Below are 18,536 nucleotides of genomic sequence, written 5' to 3'. Positions count from 1 at the left end.
GGCCTCTCTGAGATTGTGAATGCCTTCTTACTATCTCCTTTGTCTACTCCACTTTTATGTACTCGATCATTCAGATCCACAAATCGTGGCGGATGAAATTGGCGGCCTGGAAATTACAATCATCGTGACGATCGTAGTGGCGTGCGTGTGCGTATCACTAGTCGTGGTTGTCGTCTCGCGCTGCGTGTACCAGGCCAAACACGACCGGGGCAATTCAACATCGGACGAGAGCAGCAGGATGGCGACTCCCATCAATATTGTGACATTACCGCAGGAGGATAAGGAGAAAGAGAAAGGCAGTGTGGCGTGGCAGGACTTACCCAATTGCTACGTACCGGAGTCGTGTACGGCATCACCGAAAAAGAAAAGCGTAAAGGAGTCCGCTAGTTACATTGTGCAGCCCACGCCTAGCTCCACGCCGAGTAGACCGATCACGCTGAAACCGCAGCAGCAGGGTGGCAGCACACCGGACACCACGGCAAATCAGTCGGACGCCGCCACCGACCTAGACAGTGTGTTCTGTACGGTGACGCCCATGCAGGCATTGAGCTTACGCGGTGATTCACCGCCGCAGACCACTAGCCAATCGGGTACGCCGATACTACTCAGTAGTCATCTCGGCGCAAACAAGAGCAACAGACTCTCGGCGGGTCAAGTGTCACTAGACGGGCCAGAGTACGCACTGCAACGTGGCACGTCGGAACGCGCGTCCACACGCTCTGCTAACAATACTCTGGGTCGGCCTCTGAATCCCAGCCCTCTGTCGACTGACCGGTCCCCAGTGCATGCTGTCAGAGCAGGTGCGGTGCTGTCGGGGACAACCACCAGCACCGCTAGTGGACAGAATCTCGCAATGTACCCGGGTTCCCTAACTCCCGGCTGGCCAACGGTCGTCACCTCCAACGGTGTTCGACTGCAGACTGAACGGCGAATGCACGGACCGGACGATCAGTATCGGCATCCAGAGGACGATCAGATCCACCTGCTCTATAGCAGCACACCATCGTATGGTAACCCGTCACCTAACACGACAATGCGGGGCCGTTCAAACACTCTGCCCTATCCTGATCTCATCTATTCCTATGACTCGCTGAAGGCCGAGGTGGACAGTCTGCGGCGAAAGGCATCGGCCCGGCAAGGGAGCAGTGTCGACTCGAGGCAGCAATCGGCACTGCACACCGCTGACGTCTGAGGTATACTGTGATAGCAGCAGTGTCGACTCCAGGCAGCAATCGGCACTGCACACCGCTGACGTCTGCCGTATGCTGTGATAGCAGCGTCGCCATAAGGTCAGTTCTGCACGGGCAGGCATGCTATGAACCAGGCAGCACTGAGCCACTGAGACTTGCACGAGTACGGTATGAGCTGCCCTGTCTTCGGCTATAAGGTATTACGACAACTCAGGTGTCTGGATGCCTTGTACATTAGCACACACATGACAGTGTGTATGGGCTGATTTCGCGCACTCAGCGTTATGTACGTACATGTGCCTTATAAATATATACACGTGAGTGTACTGGAGAGAAGAGAATTGGCGTGACTTCAACTAGTTCTAGGCGATATGACAGTTGGACATCATATGCGGCCATGGTAAAGTTTATTGAATGTTGATTTTTGAGCCGGCAGAAAATACTTTTGATTCACAGCGGACATATGCGACACTGTTGATGTAATTATGTACAATATGAAATCATGAAAATCATGCTGGCATGCCGTATTACAGCTGGGGACTATCAACACTATTGAGTGAGAATCTGTATTATTACCATACAGTTTAGATCTATGGAGGAAGTCCAAGGTCCAGCACATTATGTGTATGCATCGTAATCATGATTCTGATGGCTTACTTCCGGTTGATATCTCAATACTGTTACCACCTGATGTTCTGTGATTGGCTGTGGAAAGAGATAGGGCTAAAAATAGGGTCAATGCTGAACCAGGATACGAGCGTGGCTGCCGTTGACTTGGATGCCCAGACCATGCACTCGAGCATCCGACTTTGTCTACCTATAATGTGAGTCTTCATGAAGAGAGGAAAGAAAGAAAGTTTGTTAAAAGTAGGAGTGGCGAACAGATATTTCCAACCGTGCGTCTTACCTGCCAGCCACACCGAGTTGCCTGGGACTGTCCCGCTTCTGAAGGTGGTAATTTTCACCCAAAAGTGCATTTGTTGCACGCCTCACAGCTAGATATGTGTACACGTTTTTCAGACGATGGTGGTGGTGGTTGTGGTGGTGGTGCCGCAATAGGCTAGGTGAAGGGTTCCCGCTTCAAGTGCACGACATGCAACGACTACGATCTTTGTGCATAGTGTGAGCATCTTGAATTGCACGATGAGCACCGACTTGTGTGCATTCGTGAACCAATGCCATTGTTCTCATTTATTATAATATTAATTTTTGGTCTCGGTGGTTGGGGGGGGGGGGGGGGCTTTCCTGGTGAGGTCTCGTGCTAGAGGCCATTGTGGCAACGGAGCCAGTAGAGCAGCAAAGCAATGTGATACAGGACAGCCGGAAGCAGTTTTAGTCCGGTCCTAGCATATTATCTGTCATACAGTTTGTGTATGATAGTAGGCACACAGTCATACCCTCCTCAGTACTAAACATGCGCTGACGGTGGCCAACAAGTTGGTCTGGTGATGACGTGAAGAACACGAACGGGAGCGAGCGGTTCCGGCGGGACTGTGATGCATGTAGGTGGTTTGGTTGTGGTAATTGTGACGGTCCACGGTCCACGGTCCACGGTGTTGTTTAGGCACACCGGCACCACAAGGACCCTCATCTAGTCTATGTGCTGCTGGTGGTGGTGCTGGTGCTGGCGGTGCTGGTGCTTGTGGTGGTGCTGGTGCTTGTGGTGGTGCTGGTGGTGCTGGTGGTGGTGGTGCTGGTGGTGGTGGTGCTTGTGGTGGTGGTGGTGATGATGGTCGTGGTGGTGATGATGGTCGTGGTGGTGGTGATGATGGTGGTGCTGGTGCTGGTGGTGCTACCTCTTCCGTCTACCGCAGCTGCTGATCAAGTCTTTGGCTTCAGCCCAGAACAGCTTGCATCCTTTGCCTCAGACTTTCCACAACGGATGATGCCTCCTCAACAACAGGAACAACGGCAGCAGCAGGGAGATGAAGGCAAACCTGATCTGTGGCGCAAGCAACTTGAAAAGGGAGAGGGTATGGACACTGATCCAGCAGGAAAGGAAGAGGGTGTGGGCATGCACTGACCCAGCAGGATTAGCATCAGCTAAGCACCAAGAAATTTGCCCAGGCACCTATCCTCGATGTGATTTCTCTACGTGGTTCATGTATAGCAGAATCTCGCTACCACAGTGTAAGAAAGTTCAGGCTGACATGAGACTGCTCCTCTGAGTACGGTAGGCTCGACTGGAACTGCCAGGTTTTGTACTCCGAACTCCGAGAAACACAGAGGAAATGCTTGAAAGAATGAAAGTGTACTAACACAGTCGAGCTTGCGATCCAGATCCCATTGTCTGGGTGCATCAGCTAGCCTGGCCCAAAGAAGCAAGTGAAGCCCCTACGCAAACAATGCATGCATACGTGGACAGCAAGGAGACACAACACGAGCCTTTCAATTGCGTCAGGGTAGAGCTCCCAGCTCCCCGACAGGGTGCCTTGGGGCCCTGTCGTAACACAAGGAAGAACTAATGGGAGTACAGAAATTAAAGAACAGTTCACCGGAGCTACAGCAAAAAAAGAGATTTCACGGACATCGCATTTATACACGTACACAGGCACACAAAATTAAATTACCCACACCAGAGTAAGACCATTTCGCAACACACAGAGCTGGCAGGTACAGTAGGGCAGGATAATACGAAGCATTCGACACAACTATGGCAGCTTCAGTATGCAGGCGATATCAGGAACATCACCATCGGGGAGATATCAACTAACTAGTTACACACATAATTGAAATACAGTCTACGATGAAGGACACACCTTTTTTAAACATTCAGCAGGACACATGAGAACTGTTGGTGCTGCCGGCACTAGCCGTGTTTCACGCAAGAACTAGAATGCACAGGACTACTTCGAAGCACTGGAATACTAGCAGGTGGAAAAACGCAATGATAGTACCCAAAGAAGTCGGACTGAATAAAAAGGCCCTATGAAATACAAGAGGTAAGCTAAAAACACAGCAGGTAAAGTAGTAAGTCACATAGCAAACAGAATCCAGTAACCATGGTAACTGCCTTCCTCTCTGGTAATACACTGTACTAGGATTTCAATCCGTCGTCACTCCTCAAAACCACACCATACAATAAAGCGTCCTTCTGCAGCGTCTTGTCTGGGACCGTGAGTTTCAGTTCACTGGCAGTTCTCACCCTTTTGAACCTTGACCCTAGGAGAGACAGAGGAGACAAATAGCAAGCACGATTGAGCGGTTCTGGCAACCCATTCATACAGATGAATCGAGGATGTCATCAAGGAATGCAGAAACAACGCAGCACCGCAAGGTCCTGATGCTGACAGATCGCGTTCAAGCAATCGAGAAGTCACAACAAGGACAGTCGGTACAACTGATCGCATGAACAAATTTGAAGCCCAGCGCAAAACGAAACTTCCATAGGGAACTTTTGATTCCTGGCTTCAGAAGCAGCAGCTGAATATGATGTCTGCAAAAATTAATCTTCTCTCTCTTCATCTCTCCGTCTCTCTCTCTCTCCAAGTGTTGTTTGACCTGAAATAAGAATGGCATTGTGCAATTCCTGGGGAAATGTATTAGCTGCATTTTTGACATACAGTCAACTTCGCTAATAACGACTGCGGATATAACGACAATTCGCGAATAACGACCGAATTTCCATGCCCAGAGCAAAGTCCCATCTAACTGTATACATTTAACTTCGGATATAACGACTATCTGAATAACGACAATTCGCGTATAGCGACATGCTTTTAGTGCCCCGTGGTCATATTCACTGCTTGAATAACGACTTTCTGGGCTTTTGACAGCTATTTCAAGTACCTGTCAGTCAAGTACATGTACCTGTCATGCAGAAGTACCAGAACCTATGGTGCACTGCACTGGTGATGGATATTATTTATTGCACACATGCCAGAAAATGCAGCCAAGGGGGGGGGCTTTTCTTCCTTTTTTTATGTTGGCTTCAAAATTGTTGGATTTACCAGCACACCTATAATTATGTATACAATGTACATGTAGTTGTACATGATTGTACAGTAATCATCATACATGTACATATCTCTAGCCCTGTAGATGGCTCAAAAAGGCATATTTTTCAATTGATTTCCCTTGCACATTGAATTTTTAGTTCCTTTCAACTGCAATATGAAAATAAAGTACACATTGACATAGAGCAAGAAAAGAGCTTGATTTTGATATGCATATCATACTATACAAAATATGGGTTCCCATACATTCAAATGGGACTTCGGTTATAAGGACACTTCGCGAATAAGGACACTTTTCTGATGCCCCGCCGAATGTCGTTATTGGCGAAGTTGACTGTACATATCATATTGGGATCCATAATTATAATGATATATGGTCGTGTGGTGCAAACCTCTAACTAAAGACCACCTGCCACTAAAGACCGCTTTTGCCGGCACCAAGGGGTGGTCGATAGTCACCGGTTTTACTGTACCAGTTTTTCATAAAGACCAAAAAAATAGCCCTGAAAGTTGTGCCATTCTAACAATAGCCACAGGAAATGATAAAATAGTTCATCTGTCACACTCCTGGCTATCCCTAATACAGTAAGTCACATGAAATCTTATCTTGCTGAAATTCAACTCGCGTCGTGTTAGCCATTCGGTGAGTTATTATGGGAAGCGTAGTGTTTGAAATTAGGGGTGAAACGAGTATCTATTTTGACCAACCGATCACTCATTCATAATATTCGATCGAGTATCCGATTATTTCGAGTATTTTATCGGAATTCAAAAGCGCTAGATTTGTGAGTTCTCGACTAATTCGGAAGAAATTATCTGTGAACATAGAACAAAAGTCGCCAACGTCTTGTACAGAGTGTAAAGTAACGATTTTCACCAGTACTTTCATTATCTCAAAACAATAACGTTACTTGCCGTGGTGATCGCATCGTCCAAGTCATAAAATACTGACTCAAAGGCACGAATAATGCGTGCATACCAGTCGATGAGCAGTACTACAGGAGTTTTTGAAAAATAGAATGCCAGTACTAAAAAAAAAAAAAAAAAACCGATCGAGTGCAAAATTTCGAATACTCGCTCGTTTGAGATTTTCGAACGAATACTCGAATATTCGAACTAATTGTTTCACCCCTATTTGAAATGCTAAAAAATTCCAAGGACGAATCGGGAGGAGTCGGTGCACAACATCGTCCCCTGTTCACACTCGAATGCAGCCGTTTTGTACGCTTGCGTTCCCGCATACGGTACGGAAAGTAGAACAGCCTCAACTCTTCCTGTCGCTTCCCGATCCGTACGGCAGACAGTCCCGAAGGTTCCCGTCGCGCGCACCGTCGAATGTGAACTAGGCTTCAAGATCAAGATTCCTGTGATCTTTCATAACTTGAAGGGATACGATTCTCATCACATCATATCTGCCATTGGGAGAACATCCACTGATGAGATTACGTATGTGAACGAGAAAGGACAAGAACGGGTACGTTACATATGCGTGGTGTGTGTGTGTGTGTGTGTGTGTGTGTGTGTGTGTGTGCGTGTGCGTGGATCATGATGTTTTTCTAAGAAGGAAGATCATTACTATGTTGGTACTCATATTCACGTTTATATGATTGATATTCATCTTTACAGCTGCACCTTAAAACTGTGTCTCCTCTTTTTCTTTCTTCTCAGACCAAGCGTCTCGGTGCTATCAAAGTGGTTCCCATCAACAGTGAAAAATATGTCACATTCGGATGGAGACAGTTCCAGTTCATCGACAGCCTGGCATTCTTGAACACCTCCCTAGACCGGTTGGTTTCGGCTACACCACCAGATGCATTCGCCCTTCTATCCGCACGATTTCCAGACGAGGATGAACGCAAACTGTTGACACGAAAGGGTGTCTACCCGTATGAATATATGGGGTCGTACGACCAATTCGAAGAAACGCGTCTACCACCCAAGGATGCATTCCACTCAACGCTAACGAACACGGTGAGTAGTGTGACAGATATAGTAGATCTTTCTCTCTTTCTTTTTTCACCATCTTACTTCGAAGTACTAAAATAAGACAAAATGTGTTTGAACGCTTCCTGCAGCTTCATACTAAATAATTGATTGTGTGGGCGAACTACTAAAATAAGTTCGTTGATTTGTTTTTCTTTTTGGTGTACATTTTCTATTCCCTAGGGTATCAGTGATGAAGACTATGCCTATGCGCAAACAGTATGGACTGCGTTTGACTGTGAAGATCTAGGAGACTATCACGACCTCTACCTGGAGACTGATGTGCTGCTGTTGGCTGACGTTTTCGAAAACTTCAGAAGAACTGCTCACGCAACCTATGGATTGGATCCCGCTAATTACCTCACCTTACCGGGATTTGCCTGGGATTCGCTGCTGAAAATGACGAAGGTGTCCCTTCATCTCATTTCCGACATTGACATGTTCAACTTCATTGAGCATGGCAAAAGAGGTGGCATAAGCATGGTGTCCGCTAGACACGCCACCGCCAACAACAGATATCTATCGGAGTACAATCCAGACGAGCCGTCAAGCTTCATCCAATATTTAGATGCGAACAATCTATATGGATGGGCCATGTCTCAACCCTTGCCCGTGTCGGACTTCTGCTTTGAAGCAGTGACGGATGATCTTCTGGAGACGGTACTCGATCATCCAATGGACTCTTCGACGGGATACATGGTGGAGTGCGATTTAAGGATTCCAGATGGTGTGCATGACATGATGAATGACTATCCGTTGGCTCCTGAGAAGATGAAGGTGACACGAGATATGCTTTCTCCATATCAGACCCACATGGCAGAGAAACTAATGGTAAGTCATGGTCTATCTGGTGGATATGCTTGTATTAATCTTCTAAGGTTTGTGTATATCTATACTGTACTCTTGTAGGTGACCGGTTTGGAAGCGAAGAAACTGGTACCAAATCTACTGGTGAAAGAGCACTATGTTCTGCACTACAGAAACTTGCAGCAGTATGTGTCCTTGGGTGTGGAGATTACAGATGTGCATCGTGTGCTCTCCTTCACACAACACCCATGGATGAAGCCATACATCGACACTAATACTGACCTGAGAAAGCTATCAACTTCTGATTTCGAGAAAGACTTCTATAAGGTGGGTACTCCACATCATGTGTGTGTGTGTGTGTGTATTTAGCGATAGTGTGGGATCTAGTATGTACTGGAAGTGTGAATGACCTGAAGATAACAGTTTTCTTATTGTTGTTTTTCTTGGCTTTTTTTTTTTTTTTTGTATGCCTGTTTATCGTAGTTGATGAACAATGCTGTATATGGCAAGACCATGGAAAACGTTCGAAACAGAGTAAACATCAAGCTCATTCGTGAACAGGATGAAAAACCACGTCTCCAGAAAAGCATCAACAAACCTTCGTACATCCGCAGTGTAGCCTTTGAGAACGATCTGATAGCAATCGAGTTTGCCAAGACAAAGGTGACTCTCAATAAACCCATTTATGTGGGTACAGCCATCCTCGATCTGTCGAAGCACTTGATGTATTCCTTTTACTATGAAGTTCTCCTACCCCGCTATGGACAAAATGTACGTTTGCTCTACACTGATACTGATAGTCTGATCGTACATATTCAAACGGATGATCTGTACACCGATATGTCAAACAACATAACAGCCTATGACACATCCAACTATTCACCATCCCACCACCTGTACAGCACGGTCAACAAGAAGGTGGTAGGGAAGTTCAAGGACGAACTAGGTGGCAAACCCATCAAGGAGTTCATTGGTTTGCGGAGCAAGATGTACGCATACCGCTGTGAAGACAACGACGACAATGGCAAGCGTGCCAAAGGTGTGCAGAGAAGCGTGTTGAAAAACACCATAACCGTCGATGATTATCGAACATGTCTCGTCGAGGAGTCTCAGCTGAAGAGAACAATGAATGTTCTTCGAAGTCGACGACATTGCATTCACGGAGAGGAGCTACACAAGATTGCCCTCTGTGGATTCGACAGTAAGCGTTACATTCTGGAGGATGGTATCAACACCCTGGCATTCGGACACAAGGATATTCCAAAGCACTGAGGGATTTCCACACATACTAGAGCATATGTCATATCTTCTCATGAAATACATTGTAAATACTATGCGATTCATAATATTCACGTTAATCCAAAGCATGAGCTACATTGTACATATGAAATGCTAATACTTTTTGAGATCATTCACATCCTTCTTTGTTAACCAGGTATGGAATTTTTCGTCTTGATAACCCTTCCATTTGACGAGCCGACTGTTCTTGTTGTATTTCAACACCTTATCGAATCTCAATCCTGTGTGTCTGGCATGTTGTAGCTCAGCTCCATAGAACTGTCCTTGAATGACTTCTCCCATCAGGTCTTGAACACGATAGGTGTGGGGTACAGTGGGTAGGACATCGTTTACCACGAACACTTCCTCTGTCCAGTTGGGCGTGTACCCTTTCTCGAAATGACGTTTAGCCACAGCCAAACGCACATCATCGCCCACTTTGAATTTAGCTGGTGATTGCTTCGAGTGTACGTCTGCATCTTTTGGTTTTCCATCAAGAGAAGCTTTCGTGGGACTCATGCCGATACTGCGATGTTTCGAGCTGTTGTACTTGGCCATAAGCTGAGGAAGGACGTCAAGATACTGTGTCGTAGCTTTCTCCGTGAAATGGCGCCACATTCTGCCTTTCAGTGTTCTATTGAAGCGTTCCACCACCACGGCTTTTCCTTCGTTGTGGGTGCTGTACATGATGATGTTGTGATCCTTGACCCATTGCTTCATTGTTGCATTGTAGAACTCCTTGCCTTCGTCTACCCATAGTTTTTGTGGTACCCTGTTCGATGTTTTCAGGATCAGGTCGAATGCATCCCTGACAGCAGAGCCAGTTTTGGTTTTCAGGGGTACTGCCCAGGCATAGCGACTGTACAGATCGATGACGGTCAGCAGGAATTTGTAGTTCTTGTTGCTTCGGGCAAACCGTTGCATATCCACTAGATCGGCACTCCAGATGTGATCCACAGACCTGCTCTTCACCTTGCGTCTTTTGAAATGCACTCGTCTGGGTTTGTGCAATTCGTTAGCCAGTTGCGTGTGGAATGGTGTGGACTGCGACTTCTTCTTCTGTCTTCCATCATGAAGTGCTTTTTGCACTTTCGTATCCCACAAGGCTCCACCACCTCGCAAGGCACCTAAACTGAGAACCAGTTGATCGTTTTCCAGCTTTTCATCCTCATCGAAGACTCTTCGGAAAATTCGAAGTGCTTCATCCAGACCATATTTGGAAAATAGCTTTCCCATCAATATGGCATACCATCCACATACTGCTGTGCTTCTGTCTTGAACGGCTTGGGTGTTGGTGATGATCTTACAGTCTGCATAGGCTTCTTTAAAGAAATCGCACAGTGCAGGTTCAGTGTAATCTTGCTCCATAGTGTATAGACTGCGTCCGAAACTGTCAAAAACCAGGATCACGTTTTGCTCGCGACACACGGTCAACCAATGATGTCCACCTTCCGGTGCATCGTACACCGGTAGAACGTTGTCGGTGTTGACGATACAAAAGTCTCCATTGTTCAAGGGTGGTAAGAGGTCGTAACTTGTACACCCCACGAACCCTCCAACACCATTCAATCTTCCTTTGATGTCGGCACTGCTGAGAGGGTAGTCCATTCTTGATCATAGCCTGAAAATTTTCGCGCGCGCGTGATCACATTGAACGTCCACTCAGGATATCCTTGATGATACGAGTGATCCTGCTTTTATCCTTCAGAACCTCTTGAATGAATGATGCATCGTCCACCATCACCTTTTGTGCTCTGATCATGAAATGCTCGGGATGGATCAATTTTGCTTCAGTTGTTCTACCATACGTAGAAGTCATATCGTTGAGATCTTGAAACTTGAGCTGCGATCCTGGTACAGCTAGCACTAGGGTGGCTAGTTCATGAATCTTTCGTTCTGATCGAAGGAATCCATCGACATGTTTGTGGATTCCCACCGCACCCGCTATGGTTGCAAACGGGTACCTGGACATGTAGATGCGATTCGTCTCGTTGACCAGAGTAGTGTAGTCGTTCATCGTCTGCGTCTTCAGGGCATCCGCAGCCGCTTCCACCCGACTCCTGAACCTCAGTCGATCTTCATCGTAGAGTTGCAGCAGTTGTGATCGGCTTGTGAAATAGTTGCTCTTCAAAAAGGTTGCCGGTATATTTGTATGTCGGAGGAAACTGTCCAGGATTTGTAGGATCCATCGGTCAAATTCGTGGTCTTGTAATAGATTGAAAGGCACTGATGTTAAAGGTGCCTTTCTCTTCTTCCTGACATCTGCAACGGAATCGCGAACTTGATCGGTAGTGGAATCATAGTTGAGTATGTTGGATGCAATCACATTTCTCACAGACGGGTAACTGATGTGATCGGGATTGTTTTTGAAGTGGGTGTCATATAGACGCTTTACTCGCGGATCAGCTTGCAGTTCCAACAGGGTGGAGGTGCTCAAACTGTGATCTGGCACTTGGGAAAGAACTTTCTTGACGCTTTTCAAGTAGGTATTGTAGTTATTACCTCCTTTTTGCCGCATGAGTGGTGGTATACCGAGAACTTCCCACGAATTTACTCTCTTCTTGAGGATGTGTTGAGGATGTTTCGACATAAACTGCAAGGTTTGCAACCTTTTACGCTTGGGTATCGAGAAGGATCCCTTTCTGGACCCCACCCTCTGTATACTGCTCGGTAGCCCATTTGAGAATTTCACCGTAAGATGCTCCATTCTTATTCATTATTGGAATTTTTTTTCAATGTTTCGGCTAACTTTTCGGCTAACTTTTCGGCTAACTTTTCGGCTAACTTTTCGGCTAACTTTTCGGCTAACTTTTCGGCTAAACACGCACATCAACGAGGTTTTTATTCAAAAGTCACCTTTAATGCAGTGTCTTCGCAATACGTGTAGTACTGATTAGAAGAGCAATCAATGGTTAGGATAGGTCTGCGACACACCGCCAATAACTTCTCATACAATCTAAAGATAATGGATGACTTCGTGCACAGACCACCAAACAGAGTATTGAGATAACGCTTGATATTGCTTTTATCAGTGAAGCGAAATAGATACATAAAGTTTGCATTGATCTTCATGTCCTTAATGTTATCAAAGCTCTGAGAGAGAAAGAACACGTACAACTTATGATGATGACTGTACATGGTGAAGAACTTGTAGAGACACTCTCTTTGGCTGCCGTGCTTCAAACCCATCACTCTGATGTCATCAATGATCACATAGGTGTTAGGCTGGAGATCCATGTCTTCGATACACTCGGGCATGGTGCTGTAATGCTTGAAGGATTTGAGGCTTGGGAGACGATACTGATCGGCCGGCGTGTTGGAGATGACAACTATACGCTCAGGTTGCACACGTTTCAGGAGCTTGATGAGAAAGTAGGATTTACCCATGTTGCTCTGTCCCAGAAACAATACGTTTTGACCCCAGGATTTCAGAGCAGGAATGATTTCCGTGAACCAATCCTTAGACTCGAACTGAAGACCAGGAATGTGCAGCCCGTGTCGAGCAGTGGCCGTGGTCGGAACATCGTCGTTCCTTACGGGACTAGTCTTTTTCTTCCTCCCGATTTCCTGTCCAAGGAGCGAGATAAAGTCCATGATCAGATGTTGTAGGATGGACCGATGTGAGCGGAACTCATAGAAGACGGTCCTGCACTGTTAATGTTCTGTCGAATTTTTTGAGCAAATGGAGTTTCAGGACGGGTTAGGGATCTACGAGGTGCAGACAGGAACGATGAAGCTTCGTCGAGGGCACGATGTCCTAGTTTTTTGAACAAGGCCCTTCCTTGTTTCTTTATTCCTCGTGCCCTGCGGCCTTTGGAGCGAACTTGACGAGCTGGTTTCTTGGTTTTTCGAGATCCTCGTTGACGAATCTTCTTCGGTGCATGCCGACGACGACGACTTTTAGTGCGCTTCATGGCACCTGCTGAGCTTCCCTTCCTTACTCCTCTGCCGAATATTTTATCCATTACGTTGTCACCCAGTGATGCCATGGTACCCATGGCCAAGGGAGCAGCCAGGTTCGTCAGGAGTGGTATGGCCTTGGCGGCTAATCCTGGTGGAATGGCTAGACCTCCTCGGTGCATGGCAGGGTTGTAAGCTGTTTTCATTTGCGCTTCCACAATGTCTCCGGACTCTCCTCTCCCCAAAAGCATGGGAAGAAGTGTCATTCCTGCCATGGCAGCCAGGGGTCCAAGTCCACCGCGTTGCATTGCATCTTGTTTTGTCGTGGGTTCCGCCATCTGCTTTTCCATCTCATCCGGTCCAGCACCGATTAGGTTTTTCCAGAAGCTCTTTTTCCAGAAGAATCCACCGTGTTGTCGACTCGATGTTTTCAAATCACCACCGTAGACACGATGTCTGGTCTCCAGGTCACCACCTTCCATGATGCCCTTTTACTACTAGGTCGGAATTAATTCATACAACTTCGGCTTTGATACCTTCATCTTTGCTCATGGTGTACAAGTACTTGTCCATGCAGAGAAGGTTGACTTTGATCGAGGCGCCATTTTCGCTAGGTCTCCTCACGGGGGCGTTTGTCACGTCGCTAAATTGATAGTCGATGGACAGATTTCCTCTCGATCTTGGATTGTCTGTGGTCCGATCCAGATTCAAGTTGATAGGCACCATAAAGTAGTGATTGCAGTAATCTGCAGCGGTGATGGGGATTTGCGTTCCATACGTCTTGCCGAAAAAGTCTTGAACCAGATTGTAGCCACGCAGGTAGGAGGATTTGTTGTAATCGTAGAAGTATTGCCCTTCAGTATTACGACTCACATCCCACTGGAATTTGAGCGGGTTGTCAAAGAGCGTCTGGTCGTTGACAGTGACACGAAGTTGACTGAGATTTGCATGAATCATGGCCAGTCTGTTCGAAGAATGCGATGCTTCACCTCCAGCCAATGCTGGCTGTGTACCATGAGTCAAATCTGTGAAGAACAGGATCATCCTGCGTGGAATGTCCGCATTGTGAAGCAGTTCCAGTGTACCAGCATCATCTGAAATGCTCTTTTGTATGAGACGAGGGCACCACGTGTGGAAATAGAGTTGTTTGGGAAGGCGTACACGATCGGTGAGATTGGGTTCCATGCGATAGGTAGTGTACACAAAGTCCAATTGGAGTAGATCGATCTCAATATCACCGACGCTCAGAGCACTGTTGGCACCACCGCCTTGATCGCTAAGCATGATGTATCTGGAAAGCTCGGATTGTGGCAGATCAAAGCGAAGCTTCACCTGTGTACCCGGGGGTAACCAAGCATCGTCCTGATTGAAAAACGGTAGGAAGGGTCTCAGCTTGTACTGAAACCGTCCAACAGCTGCACGAAGTGCATTTTCCTGAACCGTGTTGGAGAAGCCTTCGTTGGTGACAAGCTCGACGGTGGGTGCACGCCTGAGTGTGAAATCATCGACGAAATCCGGTGCTTGTGCTGCATTAGCGTTTGCAGCGTTTGTTTCGAAGGCATAGCCATGCTTACGCTTCACACCAAGTTGATAGGGCGTTAAATCCACACCTCTCAATGCTCTTTGCGGATCCAGTTTCTGTAGACCGTAGAGATCCGAGTCCACGTACTGAAGGCGTTCGCTGCTGCTTTCCATTAGACTGAGGATATGCTGAACCATTTGCATGTCGGCAACTTTACTCGATTGCGTGACCTCTGTTCCGTTGATCTCCACTCGAATGTTCTTGAACCACGAAAAGGCTGGTGACGTGGTGCACACCCATCGCGTGTAGTCTCCAGGCTGGTTATTGAGATTGTTTTTGACACTATAGCGCATTTTCACGATGAAATAGCTCTCCCCCAGAGCAATGAAATTCGGCGACGAGATGTCTAGTTCATTGTTCAGGGATGGTGGTGATCGATCTGCTGTGGAAAAGAGTCGTACTCCGCGTCTACCCTCAAGCAACGAGAGTTTCTTCTCCGTCCTGTCGAGGATGTTCTTCTGAACGATCTTCGTGTTGGTCAGGAGTCCCGTGAAGGACTCCGGAGCTTGTGGTGAGTATATCTCCTGTGCCATTCTTGCGAGTCACATTATAATAGGGGTGAATTTTTTTCAAAGATCCAATATCCAGTGTCTTGCGAAAGTCGTTCATCATCGATATCAATCGTTGATGCTCCTCGTTAGTGAGCTTCCCATCTTCAAGAGTAATGCCCAATTCCAACATGAACGAGTCTTCAGCTCTCTCCATCTGCTGCAGTTGTTCAATACACTTGACAAGCTGACGTTTGGTGTCGAGAACGTGTTTACCAATGCATGCCATGATCACACCGATAATCGTGCTACTGATGGCGATGATTCGAATGCGATGTTCTCCAGATACAACACCACTCCCTTGAAGGATATTGAGAATGGTTTGAATGAGTATGAGAAAGGACAAGATTGCAGTGTTGTAAATCACGTACTTCTCCCGGCAACGCACCTTTTCGCTCTCCAATTTCTTTCGTTTTGCTATATCCTCCACCATGTCACGCACGTGACGGACACGAACATCTGGAAGATCCATCTAAGTAGTTGTGTTGGTGATCCGAAGATCAAGGTAGACGGGATATCCGGAAGTAATGTGTTCACCGGTGTTGAATTTCAACCAGAACGAAATGCTAGTCACGTTTTCGTGTGGAAGCAGCAGTCGTTTGTCTTCTTTCCCGAACACGTAGTTATTCAAACCGTTGAGGGTTTGAATAAGAAAAGTCTTCAGCACCCTCGAATCAGTATTGTCTTCGTACTCCACAGCAGGTCCAATGAGGTCGGTGTAGAGCAGGACAAGTCTTCTGCCTTTCGTCAGATCCACAGCGAACGGGAACGTGTGAGATCCCTCGATCGTGTATGGCTTGAGAATAGTGCCCACACCCAGCACCAATGCGGGTGAGTCCTTCTTCAACAAGCACCGTTTATTCCTGGGTACCGAGACACTTATGCGGCTGGTGTGACGAGAGTAGGAAAACACAATGTCTCCGTGTCCTGCTCGTTTCAGAGTGGCATTGATAATAGACACCAAATCGTCTACATCGCTGTATGTTCCCGTCTTGATGGAAAGTCTATCCTCTTCTTCTTCTTCTTCTTCTACACCATGTACCACATAGAGTTTGTTCGTTGCCTCGTCTATGTTCTCAAAGTGTACTTCAAACTGAGCCGATTCAACATGCAGGACTTTATCACGCGTATCGAGCTCCTTCACATTTAGAGTAAAGTTCGGTTTGTGCAATCCCCTGCTCACGCCCGACGTGTTGTTCGCCACTGTCAATATCACAGACATTCTGGTGTTGTGATGACACTCACTATAGATAGGTTTTATTTTTCATTTTCATCTCAAGAATGTAGTGTAGCATGTGTGCTATATATTATGTACAATCAAAGTAGCACTTTCATATATCGTAGTGTGCCATGAGTTCTGTGTGGATGCGCTGGATTGTGTGAGAAGATAAACTCTCTGCAAAGTGCAAATGACAGAACAACTTTGATGAAGTGCCGTTGAAGAATTGAGTACCACCAATGCTATAATTGCAATCTTCGATTCCATTGGTCCTGGAAAATGGGACAGTGTCTAAGTTGGAATGTATCAAAATGGAGTTTACGTATAGAGTGAATAGGCCTTCTGAATTCCGAGCGTAACTTATGACACACTTTGTACCCAAGAGATCCGTCATACTCGACACAGGTTTATCCAAAGCCGCCGATAATTGGCTGACTACAGACGAAACGGGTATGTTGAATGATGAATGGCCGGGACGCGTGAAGTAGTTGCCGCTTATGTGGGTGGCAGTGAACAACACGTACAAACTATCCAAGCTGAAATTTCCGACAGTATCGATATCGAATGCCTTCAATGCCATGTTTCTAGGGTCAGGTGCGTCCACTTGAATTACTTGGAACATTGCAAAAGACATGTTGTCGTGAAACAGATTGACGAATCGTTCTCTAATGGAAACTTGGCTGGGTTGTGTAATGTTGAGGTAGAAGTGATCGTCTCGGAACATGTCGATGCTGTTCACGTTGATTCTCTTGTCCTTCATGTCAACGAGATTTATCCCTCTGTATCTGTTTCTGCTCACCCTGGTGACGGATTCAAATCTGCTAGGATGAGAGTATATGTAGAGGTAGGCGTTTCTCCGAATGAGAGGTAGTAGATGAAACGGATCGGATAGGTTCTGATTTGATTGCGGACCCATGGGGCCTCTGGTTCCTTGAGGACCTATGGGGCCGATGATTCCTTGGAGACCCACGGGACCTCTGTTTCCTGGAGGACCGGTTGGACCGATGGTTCCTTGGGGACCCATGGGACCTGTGGTTCCTTGATCACCTTGCACACCACGTTCACCTTGTGGGCCGTCTTGCCCATCTTCTCCTCTAGGTCCAATCTCACCTTCAGGCCCGACCAATCCACGTTCTCCACGTGGTCCAACTTCACCTCTGGGACCTTCTGGACCAGGTATTCCTTGATCACCTTTTTGACCGCGTTCACCACCTTGCCCATCAGCTCCTCTAGGTCCAGTCTCACCTTCAGGACCGATCAATCCACGTTCTCCACGTGGACCAGCTTCACCTCTTGATCCATGAAGCCGACCAAACGCCTTCCATTTCGAGCTGAATTTCTTGTACACGATGAGCGTGGTTGCATCGAGATAGAAGTCACCATTTCTCCCTACAGAGTTCAGTGGCATGCCACCTCCGCTAAGCCATCCCAATCCCCGATCACCACGAGGTCCTTTCATCTTGCGCACAGTGTCCATACCAGTTTGCAATCTCGATGATGCTTGTTGGATTTCATTCTTGACCCAACCGGCAGGGACAGCACATGTCAAAGAACTATCATCGTACGCCAAATTACAGATGGAATGCTCGTTCATGTTGAGGTTAGCATCCATGGACACGGATCCATCTGTTTTCACGTGCAGCTCATCAGCTGCTATGGCTTGATCTGTGTAGCGCGTAGATCTGTTTTCCACATCTTCCACTTTGCTCTCATCGGCTTTCACCTCTTTCAGTTTCTCCACATCATGAACCAAGGTGTTTTCGGTGTCATCGTTCCCCACAACTGATTGTATTTCGGTAATATCATTCCGCATGCTTTGCATGTGCTTGAGGGAAGTCTCCTCCCCATCACTCCTATGGAAATGCGTAGCCCAGTACGCCATCTTCACACACACACACACACACACACACACACACACACTGTTCTAATTATGATAGGAAATATTTTCTTTCTCAAATAAATCATTATGATACTCATGTGTGCTAGTGGTAATCTAATGAAGCGATGATATGTTAGCAAGAGAGAGAGAGAGAGAGAGAGAGAGTGAGAGAGCATGAAAAAAAAAAAAAAAAA

General features: G+C 46.7%; 3 protein-coding genes across 5 annotated transcripts in view; 2 read left to right on the top strand and 1 right to left on the bottom strand.

Annotated features, from left to right (window-relative positions):
• Nucleotides 1–74: 74 nt before the first annotated feature.
• Nucleotides 75–1,873, top strand: LOC135810187 (uncharacterized; the record flags this gene model as incomplete). The annotated part of the gene is given in 1 exon segment (XM_065323660.1): nucleotides 75–1,873. A coding segment is annotated over 1 exon segment (1,118 nt), but the record flags the coding sequence as incomplete, so codon positions are not given.
• A 1,703-nt stretch (nucleotides 1,874–3,576) lies between these two features.
• LOC135810186 (mitochondrial genome maintenance protein mgm101 homolog) overlaps nucleotides 3,577–18,536 on the bottom strand; it is a 91,380-nt gene continuing 76,420 nt past the window's right edge. Inside the window, exon 5 of one of the 3 annotated variants that reach the window (XM_065323658.1) lies at nucleotides 3,577–4,352. In XM_065323658.1, the coding sequence (XP_065179730.1) occupies nucleotides 4,332–4,352 (21 nt within the window). In that variant the 3' untranslated portion in view covers nucleotides 3,577–4,331. Of the gene's footprint in view, nucleotides 4,353–4,377; nucleotides 4,692–18,536 lie in introns of those variants that run through there. The other 2 variants (XM_065323656.1, XM_065323657.1) reach the window with 2 other exon arrangements.
• On the top strand, nucleotides 6,166–9,395 carry LOC135810984 (uncharacterized). The gene is made up of 6 exons (XM_065324352.1): nucleotides 6,166–6,171; nucleotides 6,447–6,620; nucleotides 6,815–7,117; nucleotides 7,313–7,960; nucleotides 8,039–8,263; nucleotides 8,420–9,395. The coding sequence occupies exons 1-6, from the start codon at nucleotides 6,166–6,168 to the stop codon at nucleotides 9,206–9,208; spliced, it is 2,145 nt and encodes a 714-aa protein (XP_065180424.1). The 3' UTR covers nucleotides 9,209–9,395.

The sequence above is a fragment of the Sycon ciliatum genome, chromosome 2 (assembly GCF_964019385.1).
Source record: "Sycon ciliatum chromosome 2, ocSycCili1.1, whole genome shotgun sequence".
In the NCBI taxonomy this organism is placed as follows: Eukaryota; Metazoa; Porifera; class Calcarea; order Leucosolenida; family Sycettidae; genus Sycon; species Sycon ciliatum.
This window is presented reverse-complemented; position numbering and strand designations above follow the sequence as displayed.